The sequence below is a fragment of the Chaetomium globosum genome, genomic scaffold (assembly GCF_000143365.1).
Source record: "Chaetomium globosum CBS 148.51 scaffold_6 genomic scaffold, whole genome shotgun sequence".
NCBI classification, from domain to species: Eukaryota; Fungi; Ascomycota; class Sordariomycetes; order Sordariales; family Chaetomiaceae; genus Chaetomium; species Chaetomium globosum.
In genome coordinates, this window is record NT_165981.1 from 2344585 (window position 1) to 2360939 (window position 16355).

General features: G+C 56.5%; 5 protein-coding genes across 5 annotated transcripts; 3 read left to right on the plus strand and 2 right to left on the minus strand.

The window, feature by feature from the left end:
• Positions 1 to 1943: 1943 nt before the first annotated feature.
• On the plus strand, positions 1944 to 3353 carry CHGG_09076 (uncharacterized protein; the record flags this gene model as incomplete). Its single annotated transcript, XM_001227002.1, has 4 exons — positions 1944 to 2145; positions 2360 to 2850; positions 2904 to 2939; positions 3045 to 3353. 4 exons carry the CDS (start codon positions 1944 to 1946, stop codon positions 3351 to 3353), a joined length of 1038 nt encoding a protein of 345 aa, XP_001227003.1.
• A 1978-nt stretch (positions 3354 to 5331) lies between these two features.
• On the plus strand, positions 5332 to 6736 carry CHGG_09077 (uncharacterized protein; the record flags this gene model as incomplete). The annotated part of the gene is made up of 2 exons (XM_001227003.1): positions 5332 to 5404; positions 5484 to 6736. 2 exons carry the CDS (start codon positions 5332 to 5334, stop codon positions 6734 to 6736), a joined length of 1326 nt encoding a protein of 441 aa, XP_001227004.1.
• A 1557-nt stretch (positions 6737 to 8293) lies between these two features.
• CHGG_09078 (uncharacterized protein) lies at positions 8294 to 9535 on the minus strand (the record flags this gene model as incomplete). The annotated part of the gene is made up of 2 exons (XM_001227004.1): positions 8294 to 8809; positions 9176 to 9535. 2 exons carry the CDS (start codon positions 9533 to 9535, stop codon positions 8294 to 8296), a joined length of 876 nt encoding a protein of 291 aa, XP_001227005.1.
• A 670-nt stretch (positions 9536 to 10205) lies between these two features.
• Positions 10206 to 11521, minus strand: CHGG_09079 (uncharacterized protein; the record flags this gene model as incomplete). The annotated part of the gene is made up of 3 exons (XM_001227005.1): positions 10206 to 10735; positions 10788 to 11065; positions 11175 to 11521. 3 exons carry the CDS (start codon positions 11519 to 11521, stop codon positions 10206 to 10208), a joined length of 1155 nt encoding a protein of 384 aa, XP_001227006.1.
• Positions 11522 to 13535: 2014 nt separating this feature from the next.
• Positions 13536 to 15296, plus strand: CHGG_09080 (uncharacterized protein; the record flags this gene model as incomplete). The annotated part of the gene is made up of 3 exons (XM_001227006.1): positions 13536 to 13766; positions 13836 to 15070; positions 15125 to 15296. 3 exons carry the CDS (start codon positions 13536 to 13538, stop codon positions 15294 to 15296), a joined length of 1638 nt encoding a protein of 545 aa, XP_001227007.1.
• Positions 15297 to 16355: the final 1059 nt, after the last annotated feature.

The window sequence follows — 16355 nt, forward strand, 5'->3', positions numbered from 1 at the left end:
CACACACACACACACACACAACCACACACACACACACACACACACACACACACGTCTTCCAGTGCTGAGTGGGCAAGTGCATGCCAGCTCCGCCGGATTTCCACTGTGAAGTGGGGCAGGTGCAATGCAAGCTCCGTCGGAAATGAGATGACTAGTTTTGCATGTTCTCCTCTCTGAGTCGAGAGATTCAGATCGAGGGCCGGTTTCCTGATTGGGAAGACAAAGTTGCAGCAAAGCTTTCCCCACACGATCAGCTCCTGCAACCGGTGGGGCTTCAAAGTGGATCCTTGCTGGTTCGTCTGGACTTTCCGTTGCAAACCATGGAAAACTCAATTGTGCAAGAGCAAGCCCTGCCTGCTTCTTCCACCCGCACACACACAAGACACACACACTTTCTCCCCACAATGCGACACAATAATAACTACGAAGTAATTTCCCAACTCCAAAAGCCCTGTGATATGTTGCCAGCCCTGCTCTGCCTTTACCTTGCCACTCGAAAGTTCTCTTCCACAAAATGTCGAAGGGCCGATTCAGCTTGCGCCTAAGGACTGTGGACACGGGACGGGGATATTACTATGGGCCACCCTGGCTGTTAGCAGAGCTTAACGAGGGCAACGCTGTGGCCGCTCGAGGGCCGTTGGTTTGTCGCTAGTTGGTCGCTGATTGACGCCCCCGTTCAGGTTGAGAATCCGCCCAGGGACTTCGCATCGACGCGTTCTGCGTTGGTGCAGCTATCGATATCCAGCATGGTGCGTGCAGCGCAAGAGTGATAGCCCAACCCAACCAGCCGCTGCCCGCTCCCGGTTTGATGGGGACCATGGGCTGCCGTAATTGACGATCGGCCTCTGCACAAGCGGCACCTGCGCCGGATCCCCATCCCGTCCGTCTCACGCTGGCACATGGGCAACCAAGATTTGCAGAGATGGGGTTGGACCACCGCAGGACCGGCCTCAAAACCTCCACCGGGTTCCCGAGACATTTCGAAGTATCCGTACCTCTGTGCAGATCGCAGGTTGCAGGTCGCGGGTAACTGTTGGGCAAGCCTAATATCGCCGGTGGCGGTGGCGGTGGCGGAAACACACAAAAGCTTTCGCGCAGCCTTACCGATGAGCCGATGCGGCGTGACGAAACAGCCTTTCTGGCTTCCAATGTTGGACGGAGTTATCTCCGGATTGAGATGAGGGCAAGGGGGTTGTGGAGTGTGCATCGTTGTCAGGGGAGGTTCCCGAGCGAAACGACACCAGCCCGACACAGCAGAACCATCATCGTCACAGCGCCGCGATGATGATGTCGTTCATGACGGTGAGCGTGCAGGAATTGCAACAGCAAAAAGATGGCGGGCAATCTTGACAGCTTGGGAGCTTTGATTCAGGTTCTGCGACGGTGGTGTGGAGTCAGGTCATCGTTTGACAAGGGGATATGTGCATCACCAAGTCAAACCCCGGTCCTTGTCCCTGTGCTCCAGGGTCCGCGTCGCTCTGACCTCTTTTTTCGAAGGTTCCGCACAGGTTCGAAAACGCTAAATCATCGGCATGGGCCGGCGGTCGACGCACGCTCGTACACCCTCAATATGCACTAAGGGCCGTCTCGAATCGTCGCCATGCCTTTGGTGAAACCGATGACATATGATTCCATCATCAAGCCATCTGCTACACAGTCCACACCCATGGCAGTCGCTTGTTTCTATGCGCCAGCAGCTTGACTGAAGACGGCTTAGCAGTCCAACGGCTGGCTATTTCCAGCCCACCTGCGCTCTCGCGCTTGATGGCCAAATTGCCAAGCGCATGGATTCTGATACTGGGCAGCGTCAATTAATATACGAGGAGCTGCAGGAGTGACCTGCGCAGACGCTGGCTAGACTACCTGTTCCTCGGACGCAGCTCTTTTGCTCCGACGAAACGCTAACATTAATTGCCATGTCGTATCAACCCTCCATGCACGACATGGCAGAAGCCCTTCGGAGTCTCGAGACCAAACATCAGAGCACAGGTGGCAAGTTCTATCAAGCTGGTGTGCTTCGCTGGACCAACCAACCGGTCACGAAACGCATCCTCTTCACTCTCTCGGAATGCCGCTCTTGCATTAGCGGAAGATTTTTGAGTGTTCCTGAATATCTGCCATGTGCTACCGGCCAGCCAGCTCCATGTAAGCGCTTTGACGGCAGGTTCTCAGCGTGAGCCAGAAGAAACAGTTCAACCTTCTGGAAGGCTGGGCAAACAGGCACGGACACTGCTTGTCCTTGAGATCTCCATCCACGACCCGGCCCGGCCGGCGTGGTGGCCGGGATGTTGTCTGCGGCTTGCTCGCTAAGCCATTGCCGGTTGGGCTGCTCTCAAAGAACAAAACCCTCTCCTTGTAGCTAGTCGAATCTCAGACGCAGATCTCGCGACTTATAGCATTCTGTTTGATCTCGATCATGAACGCAAAGTCACCTGTGCCACAGGCTTGATGCCCCGGACGCGCCTCGCAACTCCAACCGAGCAGGGGGAACACCGGGGGAAGGCGGGGAAAACCTCAGCCAAGGCCCAGCAGAGTTACACGAGGGGGGTCGGACTGATGGATACCCGGGACATGGCGATGGATAGAGAGCCGCTTCGACCAAAAGAGGCGGAAAGGACCAGCTCCCCAATGCCTGGAAAAGGCTTAGAGCCGACTCCTGCGTTCATGCATGCATGCAACGCAACAGACAACAGAAAGCTCAGAACGGAACAGTCGGACGGTGGATCACTCAATGCCCGGACAGGCCATTGTTCGAGAAAGAGAAGCCAGCCGAGCCAGCGAGCCAGCGGCCTTGTTGACCGCCCTGCCACACCCCAGCACGTCAGCAGCAGCCCGGTGGGGGAGGCTAACGTGAGAATGTGGGGGGACCATCTGGCGGGATCGGAGAACCTTTGGGACAACAGAGACGCGAGAAGGCTCACAACAACATTGACTACACAGTAAGAGGGCCTAAGGAGGGTTTTGGGGTAGATCACTCGGTAGACTACGCACAGCGGCCCAAATGCGACCTCAGTCCCAGCAATTGAGAAACATGCTGCTCCGAGGACCGCGCCGTTGGCAGACATGGTGCAGATGTCTGCGGGGAGGAGCGGAAAGAAAACCAACCCCTGGTACTGGATACCTGGTCGCTCGGAGCTTTCCCACGCGCTATTCCAAGTCCAGCATGGGCCAGCGACAGCCGGTGGACCCCCCAGTGGTGCCCTTCACTCGTCAGGCCGACTTCCGGCACATTTATCCAGAAGGGTATCGTCATCTTGGCGAGGACTGGGTACCTTGCACGACAAGCCACTTGGGTGCGCAGGGCTGCTTCTCTGGATCTGGAGCATTTTCGATGGTTGTCCACTTCTGTCTAGATGCTCTCTCCGTCTATTCAAGCTCGGCTGCTCTCCCGACGGCGGGTTTTGTTGTGCATACGGTGTGTGTCTGGACAACGAGGTGTGCCAACGGGAGGCCCTTCGGGACGCGGAACAGGCCTAGCCTTCCATCGTTAGAGAAACGAGATTCAGGACCGCAAACGCAGCCAAGCACTTCCCGTCTGTCAGTCAACCACCACAAAGCGTGGTACCTTGACCTTTTGTCCATACCCTGGTCCGCCCTGCTCTCCCTTTCCGCACCCCTTCCCTGCACTTGGTCGGGTGGTCTGCCGACAGCAATGACGGGGGTGGATGAGAGCAACTGTTCTGCCGTCCAGGGCCCATGGCGGGCTGCGCGAGCAGGCCGCGAACACCCAAGAAAACCCCTCCCCGCCGCGCTCGCGCATCGCCGGCCACCTTGTCTGGATGCCTGGATGGAGAAGGCCCTGAGCCCTTGAGCTGTCAAGGTTGAGGCCCGGTGTACAGGGGGGGGGCCCTGCCGAGCCTTGTTGTTGAAAGAAACGGCCACCCCCAGAGACGTCTTAACATTAGTTAACGAGTTATCCTCGTCGTCAATCATATCACTGGCCCTCAATTCTGTTATTGACGCCTCTCCGTTCCGGACTAGACAACGGCACTGGCTGGGTGGCATTCCGAAGCTCCTGTCCTCCTTTCTGTCGCGACTCCGCTACAGCTTAGCATGCCGCGAGAGTTATATCTGATCTACACAGCACACATCTCTTCCTCCCTCCCCCATTAAATTCATCCCATCTTCCGCAGTGCAGACGATAGCTCCAGTCTCTCCCCGGATCATCCCCTGTCGGACCACATCCTCGGAGACAAAAAGGCTAGGCTTTTCATCTCCCACACGTCAGAGACGGCATTACGCGCCTCGCTTGCTCTGTTCTGCAACCTGGCGGAGCTGCAGCAGTGGATTCGCACCACTATCCCCTGCCTCACCCTCCGGCCCTTGCTTACTGCCCCTCCTTTCCGCCTCCCGCATTCAAGAGTGTCTAGCCCCCGAAGCTGGCTCTCTCTCGAGACTTCTCGCGGGAGAACTTGGTAATCTTAGAAGATACTTGGGAATATTTTGTTGCTTTCCAATCCCAAGTCAACAGCATCCCGGCGGTACCCTTCATCGGCCACCCACCGTTCAACCAACATCACTCGCTCTCCGGCCTCGACACCGAGGGTTCAGCGCAGGGGGATAAGAAAAGCAGCTGAGAGACGCACAAGGAAGAGTAAAAGACTTGGAAAAACGCGGTTGGAAGCTTGGGGCATGCATGAGATTCGAGGAGTGGCGACGACATCCTGGCACTTACATCTGAAGCCCATAGCTCGGCTCGATACACCCACTGCGACGTCCCTCCATTCGCTATAGCCCGAGGACTGCCGCAACCCAGCAGCACCTTGCATCCTGCAGACACCTAAAAGCGCCCCGCCACCAGATAGCTCCTCCGCCGCCCTCCCGGCTCGCATTTGAGCGACTGTGTTCTCGACCCGGCTTCTTCCCCCACAGGTGCCGGCCTGCCCCGCTCACTGAGACCGAAGCTCCCGGTGACCGGCGAGCCAGCCATAACCGGCCGACCCTCAGCACCACACTTCCTGTGGACCTGCATCACCTCTGCTGGGGCTTACTTTGGTCGGTTCCTTTTACACCCACACCCCGTTGAAACATCAGCAGCCCCCCTCCCACACCCCTTCACCCTCGACTCACTTGTTTAAACCACCCTCCGCCTCTCACTGTGCTAACCAACTGGTTCCTTCAGAAGCTTTCCGTTTTTCTTCCATTACACTCCTTTTTGTTCGTCCGAGTTCTGGCTTGAGCATCCGACAACAAGGACCATCCCCCACAGGCAAAGATAGTAGTACTTGGTTGCGTCTGCCGGACCCGCGGTCTGTACAGGGGATCCGGCAGCCTTGTGCTTTATCATAAACCCCCCCTCATAGAACTTTACCAGAGCCTACCCGCACAATGATGTCCACGCTGGGACAAGGTGACTTTGAGTTGGCGGTACGGCAGCAGCCCAAGTACGCCTGCGTGGCCATTGGTAAGGGTAAAGGTAGCCCTCCTCGTCGATGTCTTCTCCAATTTTCCCTTTGGACTCGACCAGCTGACACGATAAACAGAGAGGAAACCGATCGATCCGCCGCCTATTGTCCAGCTCATGGTCAACCCCAGGAAAGACCCAGGGCGGACGTTCCTTCAGAACCCATACTTGATCCTTACCGCTAGGCTCATCCGCAAGGGAGACGAGGACCAAGACGAACAAACAGGGCCGAAAGAGAGCGACTTGACGGGCACATTGGTCTCGTCTCTCTACAGCCTCAAGGACACAGACAACAGCCAGGGCGGGTTCTTCGTGTTTGGCGACCTGTCCGTCAGGAGAGTGGGCACATACCGACTCGCCTTTATCCTTTACGAACTCAGGCTGGCCGAGAAGGAGTGCTGGCTCCTATCCCGCACCGTCTCCGACCCATTTGTCGTCTACGCAACAAAGACCTTCCCCGGCCTCGCCGAGTCCACATTCCTCACCCGCTCATTCAGCGACCAAGGCGTGCGTCTCCGCCTCCGCAAGGACTCACGCACCGTCTCCACCAAGAAACGCACCATCAGCCAAGCCGACCAGATCCGCGCCTCCCAGGGGATACACGGCTACCTCCCCCACGACGCAAACCACGACCTCAGCCCCAACGGGCACTCCCCGCACCACCTCCGCCGTCTAAGCTCCCTCCACGACCAAGCCCAACTCGACCGCTCCCGCAGCTACTACTCAGAATCCCCCCAGATGCGCCCCGGCGAATACACCTCTAGCTCCTACGGCTACGCCCCGTACGACGACCAAAAGCCGCACAAACGCGCCCGCATGGACGGCGCCTCACCAGACAGCCCACATCCCTCATCGGCTGGCGGCGGCGGCGGTGGCTACGAGACTGACACCACCGCTTACCACTCGTACGCGCACCACGCGCACCATTCCGGCCCACGCACAGTACCCGACGCCCTCGGGTCTATCTACCCCCTCACAACCAGCGGCTACGCCGTGGCGCCACAACCCGCGCTAACTGGCCTCCCGATGCCGTCGCCCTACGCCTCGATGCCGCGCCTCGACACGACCCATCTCCCGCCACACTCGCCGGCCGGCGCGCCAGGTTCGGCCTCGTCGGCCTTCTCACCAGGCACCATCGGCAGCAGCAGCCGGCGCAGCCCGCCCGGCACCGCAGGCGGGTACCCCTCGTACGCGGGCCACGCCCACGCTGGCCAGGCCATGTTCACGTCGCAACCCACCAGCCTGCCCTACCACCCCGCCGTGGCGCACGGTCACCCCGGGGCGGGCGGCCTCGGGATTGCCGTCGGGTTGGACTTGGACGAGCGGCATTGAAGAGGCCGCGGCGGCAGCGGCGGGCGTAAGGAAGGGCTTGAGAAGGGCCGGCTGTTGTCTGTCGGGGACGACAGGCAGCAGCAGGCAGGCAGGCAGCAGGCAGGCAGCAGCAAGCGGCGTTGCTTGTTTGTTGGGCCGAGACGAAAAACAAACGTAAACCTGCCTGTCTGTCTGCTCGCCTGCCTACCATTTACGCAGCCGCGTCTGTGAAAATACCTTACCATGGAGACGAAAAGGCCGCGCTGAACACAGAAGGCACGGGTGCAAGGTGTTGAAAGATACCTGTACTTTGCTTGCCCAAAGTTATTATTTCAATGACGGCGGCGGTGGTGATGGTTGGGTTGACATTCCTTTACTCTCTATCATCTCATTCCCCCATACCATACCCCCTCATCACGTTTTTATCGCTTTTTTTCAACGGTCGGGAGGCAGGCAAGGCATAGAGCGCAGTACTCAGAGTGATATCCCCTGGAATTGGGCCGGACTGGGCCGGACTGGACTGGAAACTGGACTGGGTGGTTTTTTTTGTCATTGTTTTTTTTGCTCGTCCCCCTCTCTCTCTCCCGTCTCGATTACCCTACCCTACCCTACTACCTACTCTCTCTATCGTTTTTTCCCTTTAACCACACACCTTCTCCCCTCTCTTTCACAGTGCTGCGGGGAAAAACGCGACGGCGGCACGGATATATGAGATACCCTTTGGAGGGGAGGCGGCTTTGACTGGAAAACAGTTCCCTTGGAGGCTGTTCGGGGATGTTGGCTGGTCTGGATTAGGTTCATAGTGATAATTTCTGTTGTTACTACTTTTGTTCTTGGTGCTCGTGACTGCTTGACTTGGACACTATATGAGTGTATCAGATCGAATCTGAGCTGTCCCTGGTAGAAGAAGGTCCTTCGATTCAACCAGTCCTTGGTAGGCAGAAAACGGTGCAATACCAAATGAATAGGCTTTGTTTTGTTTGCTCGTGTGGCGTTATGCACCCAGGTACTGTGGGCAGAAACGAACGGCGCGTGGAAAGCTTGACCCTGCCACAGAGGAAAGTATGTTTCAAGGCCGACTCGGCTGTTTCGGAGCGTTCTGAACTATCCCCAGGCCAAGAATATCCAGTCTGGATACCGGCCTGTGTTGGGGAGTTGGACGAAAGGTGGTCCAAAAGGCAATTGTGTCCGTCGCTGTATGTGCGGCGACACAACGCTCGCCGCTCAACGCTTCCTCGAGCCGTTCGCTTCTCAACCAGAAGCCCACGCCACCAGTGTTTTGGACTGACGGAACTCCAGTAGAGCTTGATTTGATGAATCCTGAGCTCGGCCCCGTCTTCGTCTCAGACGGAAGTCTGCGGTTCAGATCAGAGATGACCCGTTTCGGTACGTTTGCGGGATCCGAGCAGTCCAACGATATGCATTCGCTTTGGCGAGCAAAACCAAGTTTCCAGCACTCCGCATCGTTATCCCCTCTTGACACAACCCAAGCTTCTTCGCTTCCCTCTGACCACGCCGCCCAACCACCAACCAACCCCCCTCTCAGCCAACCCCCTCCCTCCTCCTCTTCTCACAACCCTATCCCCACTTCGCCCCCAGCGCCTGATAGTTTGCACTCCCCACGGGCAACACACTCCCATGCCTCAGATTCCTCGGAAACGCGCCCCTGTTACTCGCCGTCCACCCGTTGTTGCTCTTCGGGTTGGTGCTCTCAAACGGGCGATACCCATCATCGCCATAAAAGTCCAGCAGCAGGTGCACCTTCCCAGGGTTCGTGTTGTCCAGGTACGCGGCGGGGCCCTCGACCCCTTGTTGGATGATGGCGCTGTCGCCGCCGGGCCGGGTCCAGCTGCCGAAGAGGCCGTTCTCGGAGACTTCGACGAAGACAGCCTTGCGCGTCTCGTCCTTCATGAAGCGGAGGAAGGAGGTCGAGTCGGTGCCGTTGAGGGGGACGAAGTTCAGGTCGATGATGTTGGTGGGGTTCTTGTCGATGAGGGTTTGCGGGGCGCTGAAGGTTTGGAAGTCGTTTGTGTAGGCGTAGCGGATGCGGATGTTGGAGGGCGAGCCGGTGTGCCGGGGGTCCGAGGTCGGGTACTAAAAATGGGGGTGAGTGTTCTGTTTAGATGGTGTAAGCTGTGCGGCTGTTTCTCACGAATTTGGAGGCCCAGTGGACAAGGTATTGCCCTGTTACTGTTAGCTTCATGTGAACCAGTCCTTTTTCCGAGACGTCATGCCTTTTGCGGGATCCCAGATCGCCTCTGGAGCCCAGACCATGCCGGCGGTGGCATCTTCCACGACGACGAGTCTTTCATTCCCCCAGTTGACTAAGTCTGTGCTCTCCCACACAAAGATGCCTCTCGAACCGGTTCGCTGTGCTGCATCCCATGTTGTCTGTCCAAGCGTCAGGATGCTGATGAGGCACGATCGAACCCCTATGACGGCCCCTCAAGCGCAACCCACCTTCCCAATGTTCAAGTCGGTCCCTATTATGTACCACTTCTTGCCGGCCTCACTTCCACCCCCGGGGATGATGGTGGGGTCCCGAACACCCCCAGTCCCTTTGGTCGGCCTTATGACGGGTGAACCGCGGTTCAGAGCCCTGAAGGAGAGAGGGTCGTTGCCATTGCTGAGGTAGAAGTACACATAAGGGTCGGCCCCAAGGAAGAACACCCCCAAGTACCCAGCCAAGTTTGGGTCAGCACGTCTGGCCACCTGACTATTGTATCCCGGCACGTCGATGGCAAACCCAAGTACTAAACACGACCATGAGGAAAGAAGGGCCACAAGAATGGCCAGCGCTCCAGGTCTTATACGCGCCATGACGAAGGCGTAGAAACCGCAAGTTCCCGAGGGCGGTCAGCTAGCACGGGATCAGAGGGAACCAGAGCCGAGCACCGAGGAGAGAGGGAGGGTGTGGCGGCTACAGCATCGATCGATCTTGAGCGGTGACGCCTCATATATCTCAATAGCCATCACCCTTCAAACAAACAGCACAAGGCTGCACTCTCTGTCGCGAAACGGTTTCTCCACACTCGGCCGTCCCACCAAGGTTGTGTTGCATTTAGGCTTAAAATGCCCAGGGGAATGCTGCACACCGCTGGCTAAATCTCGACATATTATTTGAGCGCATACCGGCGAAATCGTGGAGAACCGCCGAGCAGTGTGGTTGTGTCGCAATAACATTCTGATGTGTTTGTCTGGAACCGAGCATGGTGCTGGTGACCCAACTTCACCACCCTTGGCGGAACCGGCCTGGCGGCGGATTTGTGGAATAATTATGGTTTCGGACCAGTGGACGTTGTATTCGCCGTTAGACCGAGGCCACGCTCGGGGGCACTGCGGGGATCGGCAGTTAAATGCACGAGAGAATGAGATGTTGACCAAATTGACATCCAGGTTGTGACCAGCTCAATAGGTAGGGTACGATCCCATAAAGTTGGCCGGCCCATGCTTGGTTGTTGACAGGACCTAAACGTCAAGGGCACACTGCTTAACCGAGTTCTTCTTCCAACTTGGAGTGATTGTCCGTCGTCGACATCAGGCCTATTTCCGCCCCGGCTTTGCCTTGAGCTTTCTTGAGAAGCGCCTGGAAGGCCTGCAAACGAGTTTCGAGCGCCAATTCCGAAATGGTTGAGTTCTGTGAATCTATGAGTCCTGTTGGGTGGAAGCTGTCGAGAGCCGCAAGCTCATCGATGGGCTCGGCCATTTCGAGATCCCAGGCTTGAGGCTCATGTGCCTCAACTTCATCGGCTTGAACACCTAATTCCGGACTGGCGGCCGACCCTGGATGGTACTCTTGGGTTGGCAATGACAGCGGCTGGCTGTGATGGTCCGATGCGGGATCATTCACGGAATCCTGGGAGAAACGGGTGTCATGGCTGGCCGAAGATACGGTAATCTGACTTTCAAGGCTGGGATTTGCGTTGTTTGTGTAGTGGCCGAACCGTTCCCTCATCGCGTCGTCGTGCCGAAATGTGACGCCTGAGCAATATGGCGCAAATAGACGCCCAACCGTGATTTCTAGTAACAAGTAGGTCAGTCCCCGTCAACCAATGTCTCAACGGGATCAAACCTTCGCGTAGCCATCGAGGAACGTCGACGGTACACGGCCAGATGTCCCGTGGTTTGAGTGTCTCGACTAGGTGACAGAGCTCGGGGTAAGACGCATGGCGGGAATACGGAAAAGTGACGATGTTTGGGAGGGTTTTAGCGCGGTTCCCCAAAGGGCGTTCGCGCAATCCGAGTTTTCTAGCTATTGCTTGCAAGCCCCTTATAAGGTCTACCTCGTTGTTCTCCCAAAAGGCGGCTCCCTCCAGGCCAAGTGGAACTTTCCGGCCGTTAACGATGGCACTAAGTAGGAACTCACTGAGCCGTTCCCGCAAGTCATGGGAGATACGATCGACACCGTCAAAGCTATAAAGTTAGGGGAGCATCTGAAGGTAGGGTAGGTTGGGCTTACGCTTCCAGGAGCGAGGCAACGTCGTCCGGTGAGAGATAATCCAACTCGGCTTCCCTCTCCAAATCGTCTCCTCCTCCCCCAACACCGACTTCAGCGACGTCTTCACCATCGGGAAGACGCGTGATAATGGGTTGAATCCATACAACGGAGTTGTTCTTTACAGTAGCACAGTAGTTGCCCTTTTCGCAGCTGTGAAGCCGGACAGTCTCGTCGCTGGTTAAGCAGCCAGGATGGTGAGTGTTACCGCACATGAAACCTACCAGTGCCGGGGCCTCGGGCGTAAGGTGGGAGGAGGGAGAAAACTTGTTGTCGGAATGCGAGCCCATGAGAAAACGAAACATGGACATTTTATATTCGTCGACGTGGATCTAGCCACCCCAGATTAGGCATTGCGGCGGTATGATATTAAGTTTGCATACCTTGGACCTCAAGGCTTTTGAGAGAGCAATCCAGACTTCCTCGTACCTATAAAGCGATCAGAAGCGAAATGGAAAAGGGCCAGTACCACGGGGGGCCCTACCCATATGTCCAAGCTTGGAAATGGAAGATGGTATCGGCGGGATACCTACAGACTTTCTGAAGGAGCTCGCTTATTCCCTCAGCCTTGGTGGGGAATCCAACGTCGACGGTGAAGGATGTATCAAGGTATATGGTGTCGAGTGTCTTGAGACCCGAGGAGTACTCGATCAGACACGGCGATCTTGCAACCGAATTAACGAACCAGGGCTCGCTCCTGATATCCCCTGTGTACAGTACGGCTTTGCCCTGGCCTTCAAATACTGAGTCCAACGTTAGCATGGGTTCTCTCTGCTTAGCACAGAAAGATTAGATGCTTACGGAACATGACTGCGCCAGGGCAGTGGTTCGCATCGAACAGGGTGACCTGAAGGTGGTTTCCAGGCTCGAGCTCGAGAATTGTGGGGGTCTCCAGGGGTATTGGTTTCTAAGAGAGTATGAGTGGTGGTGTAGAGCAGATGGAGAGCTAATGGCTGGCTAATGTTCTCACAAGCAGGGTCCTGAGATGGCGATATCTCTGGACGCGAGTTTCCAAGATGCCACTGGCATAGTTGATCCGGCAAGGGTACCTCTCAAGGCGGAGGAGCATCTCCTTAGTAGCAGCTGAACAGTAAACACTTCGGTACACATCAGTCAAGTCAAGTGCATTGGCATGGGGACAGGGCCGTGCTCGTACAATGGTGACCTAAGAGTCTCCAGGCCAGCAAGATGGTCGCTGTGAATATGGCTCAAGAAGCAGGCTAGAGGAGGGCGAAGCTCTGGGTGCGAGCGGAAGAAGTCAACTACAAATTAGTTAGTTAGCTAGGGCAATGGATAGATGATTCGTCATGGTAATTATATCTTGCCTCGAATATCGGGGAATTCGGCCACGAGGCCATTGAAGGTCGACATGGTGCACTGTAGTGGTTATGTCATGCCATGCACCATGGAATCTGTAAGCTTAGTGCACTCAGGTGAAAATGGCAAAGGACGGTTGGAGAGCAGGTATTGTGACTACAATTCTCAGCTGTTGTTTTCTTATTTTGTGGCGTGTTAAGAAGGAAAAAGAAAAAAGGGGAAAAACTGGAAGTATGTGGGTTGAATAAGGAAGGAGCTCGAGGCAGCAGCACTGGAAGTGATGCTTGCTATCACCGTTGACTCCACAGTTCTCAGTTAGATATATGCAAGTGCTGTTCCATCTTCCATTCAAAGTTACTTTTCCACCTTAGAGGGTTCTCAGCTAATATAAAACTATCTCCTCCATCCGTCATCACTATTGGTTTCTCCCCTTCGGATGAAAAATGAGGAGGGAAAGGAAAAAGCATAGTTCCAAGACATACCTCTAGTGTACAGATTTGTATGTACAGAAGTGCATAGCCCCGCGACAACACCACAAAATGCAGGCCTTGCAAAGCCATGAACTTTCGCATGCAACCGTCGGCCAATGAGGATAACAAGCCACCAGCGAAATTGATGAAGATGCTGCGCGATCAGCAAGGCGAGATCTGGTGGAGTGACCTTGATTGATCGGGGCGGCCCGAGTGGTTGGGTCCACGGATTAGGTAGGGAGTTTCTCCCCCCCAACCTACTCGAGTACCATTCTTGGCGAGGCAGAACCCTTGTCCCCTTGTTCTCCCTGCATGCTCAGCGGCCCAGTCTCCGGTTTCACACTTTCCCACGGGTAGCTGACCATTCTGCTTTTGGACCCCTCGACCAGAAGAAACCAACATGACTTCAGACACCTCTCTTCCGCCCAAAGCCTGCTGGCTACTGTCATGCTCATCAATTCCGCGCCCAACCGATCCAGGCCGAAACGTGTGAAACCCAGAAAGAGCTCCTCGACACTTCTCCGATCGAGCCTTGGCCATGGTCACAGGCCTTAGCTCCCTACTGGTAGAGTCGCTGACCCCAGGCCGGATTGTTGCCGCTGTCTTCCTCTTCACCATCAGCTCCTTTCTTGTCGACTTCACATGGAAGCCCCGTTACACCAGCTCCCTCCCCAGAGTCGGATGCGGCAGTGGGGTCTTCGGCACCCTCCAAAACTGGTTCTACTTCGTGACACGCTATGACAGCTGGGTTTCCGAGGGGTACGAGAAGGTACGCTTCGCCACAACACCAACAACCACAGCCTTGACTTCTCATAATATTGACATTACATCCCCATAGTACTCTAAAAATGGCCGCGCCTTTCTTGTCCCCTCGGCCCCGAGCCGTCCGCAAGAGATCGTTGTACCCCGGCACCAAACCGCTTGGATGCTCGAGCTCCCCGACCGCATCCTGTCGACGAAAGAGGCCCACCGAGATGCCCTCCACAACGACTACCAATTCTTTGGGGCCGATGACCAGTTTCCTATCCAAACCATCCACAAGCACCTGGCGCGCAATATCGTCGGGCTCATACCCGGTGTGCAGGAGGAAGTCCATGGCGCAATAGATGCCACCTTTGGGAACGATACAGAGAACTGGAAGACATTGAATTTATGGGAGGCCTGGCTAGGGATTGTCCCGCGTGTGACGAACCGAATCATTGTCGGCTCCCCCCTATGCCGAAACCCGGAGTTCCTTAACTCTCAAGTTGCTTTCGCCGACGATGTCGTCCGCAACAGTTTCATACTGGACATGTTCCCCCGCCTCTTCCGGCCGCTCGTTGCCCCGTTAGTCGTTCTCTCCAACTGGTGGCACTGGCGCAAGTCTTACCTCCTCGCCAAACCCGTCATCGAACAACGTCTCTCCGACATGACACGCAAGGCCTCAGGTACCGATGCCGCCTACGACGACTGGCAGCCACCAGAAGACATGATCACCTGGCTGATCCGGAAGGCCCAAGCGGACAATCTCCAGGCCGAGCTCAACGCGGAGATGCTCTCCAAGCGCCTCCTCCCGGTCGAATTCGCCGCCATCCACACCACCGTCCTCACGGGCTTCAACCTCGTCCTGGACCTCCTCGCCTCCGACCCCATCCTCAAATACATCGACACCATCCGTGAGGAAACCGCCCGCGTGCTCGCCGAAGAAAACGGCACCTGGACGAAACAGGGCCTCGCCCGCCTGCACCGCACCGACAGCGCCATCAAGGAGAGCATGCGCTTCAGCCACTTCTCCCGCGCCCTCACCCAGCGCAAGGTGGTGGCGCCCGAGGGCTTGACCAACCCCGCCGAGGGCTGGCATGCCCCCTACGGCGCCCTGCTGACGCTGGATCTCGCGGGCACCCACCGCGACGGGGACCTGTACGCGGACCCGGACAGGTACGATGCCTGGCGCTTTTCGCGCGAGAAGGAGGCGTACGAGGCCAAGGTGGGCGGGGGGAAGGGGGATGCCGAGGAGGCGATGCGGGTCATGCGGCTGGGTATGGTCACGACGAGTCCGGAGTATCTGTCTTTCAGCCATGGGAGGCACGCTTGGTGAGTTCTGACACTGGGTGCGGTTGTTGTGCCTGTTACTGATGAGTGGAACAGTCCCGGGCGATTTTTTGTTGCGCATGAGCTCAAGATGGTCTTGGCTTATCTGCTGCAAAACTATGACTTTAAGCCATTGGCCGAGAAGCCGAAGAGCATGTGGCTGGGGTCGAATGTCATACCTCCGGTGCAGACTAAAATCGAGATCAGGAGACGGAAGGGGACGATCTAGTGTGTATGAAGGTGATGTTTAGTGTGATGATAAGAGACGGTATGAGAGGACAGATAGAAAGGATAGACAGCCTAATCCTGAGTCCCTTGATATTTATGTACCCATTCAGCTTGCAGCGGTTAGGTATGTACATACTACTGCGCGTGGAATCGTTCTAATCCGCAGGCCACTGCCGATGCTCACGATGGCTTAGATAGCTCGTCCGGGTCTTTTGAACAAATCATTTCACTCTCCCACGAGTGGCAGCTCCGCCTCTCAGTCTCTGAACTGCTCTATAGGCTGATAGTTCCAATCCGAAAAGTACGCCGGCGTCGACCCATTCCCGCCGTTCGTTGTCGCGTATATACCCAGCAGCGTCCCTATAAGCCACGTCAGTCCGCCAGGACAGGCAACGGGCCCAACTCAGCCCACGATATTAAACCAGAAGAGTCAAAACAAAAAAAGGAAGAAAAAAGAAGGAAAAATAAAAGAAACTCACCCGTAAACCCCCAACTAACCGCCTCATTCCCCACCTCCATCACCACCCTCCTCTCCGCCCTGCGCCCCTCCGGCCCGACCCCAAACACAAAATGACTCGCATTACACGCCCTCACCTCCAACACCAACCCCCCACCACCGTCCCCATCATCACCACCACCCCTCCACCCCTCCGGCACGGGAAACACCACCGGCCCCGGCACTGCCGTGTACGACTCGCCCCGGAACCGCACATGCGGCACCAGCTCCCCGTCCCCACCACCCCCCTCTCCCCCACCAGCACCACCACCATCACCCAGCGACAGCTACACCACCCCCATATCCAAATGATGGCTCTGCGTCAAAAACACCGTCACGCCCGCCTCCTCCCGCGCGCCCGTATGGTCAAAATGTAGTGTAACTAGAAAGGCTATGAGGGTGTGTTGCTGGCGCCGCGCGATGAGGGTCTGGCCGGAAGGGCCCGCATAGTTGCCGTGAGGGCGGTCATGTTGAGGCGGGAGGGCGTCAGGAACAGGTGTGGAGTGGTGTGGCGGCTAGACCGTGTCCGACGTGCTTATGGGGAAGCGCCAGTGCCTAAGTGGG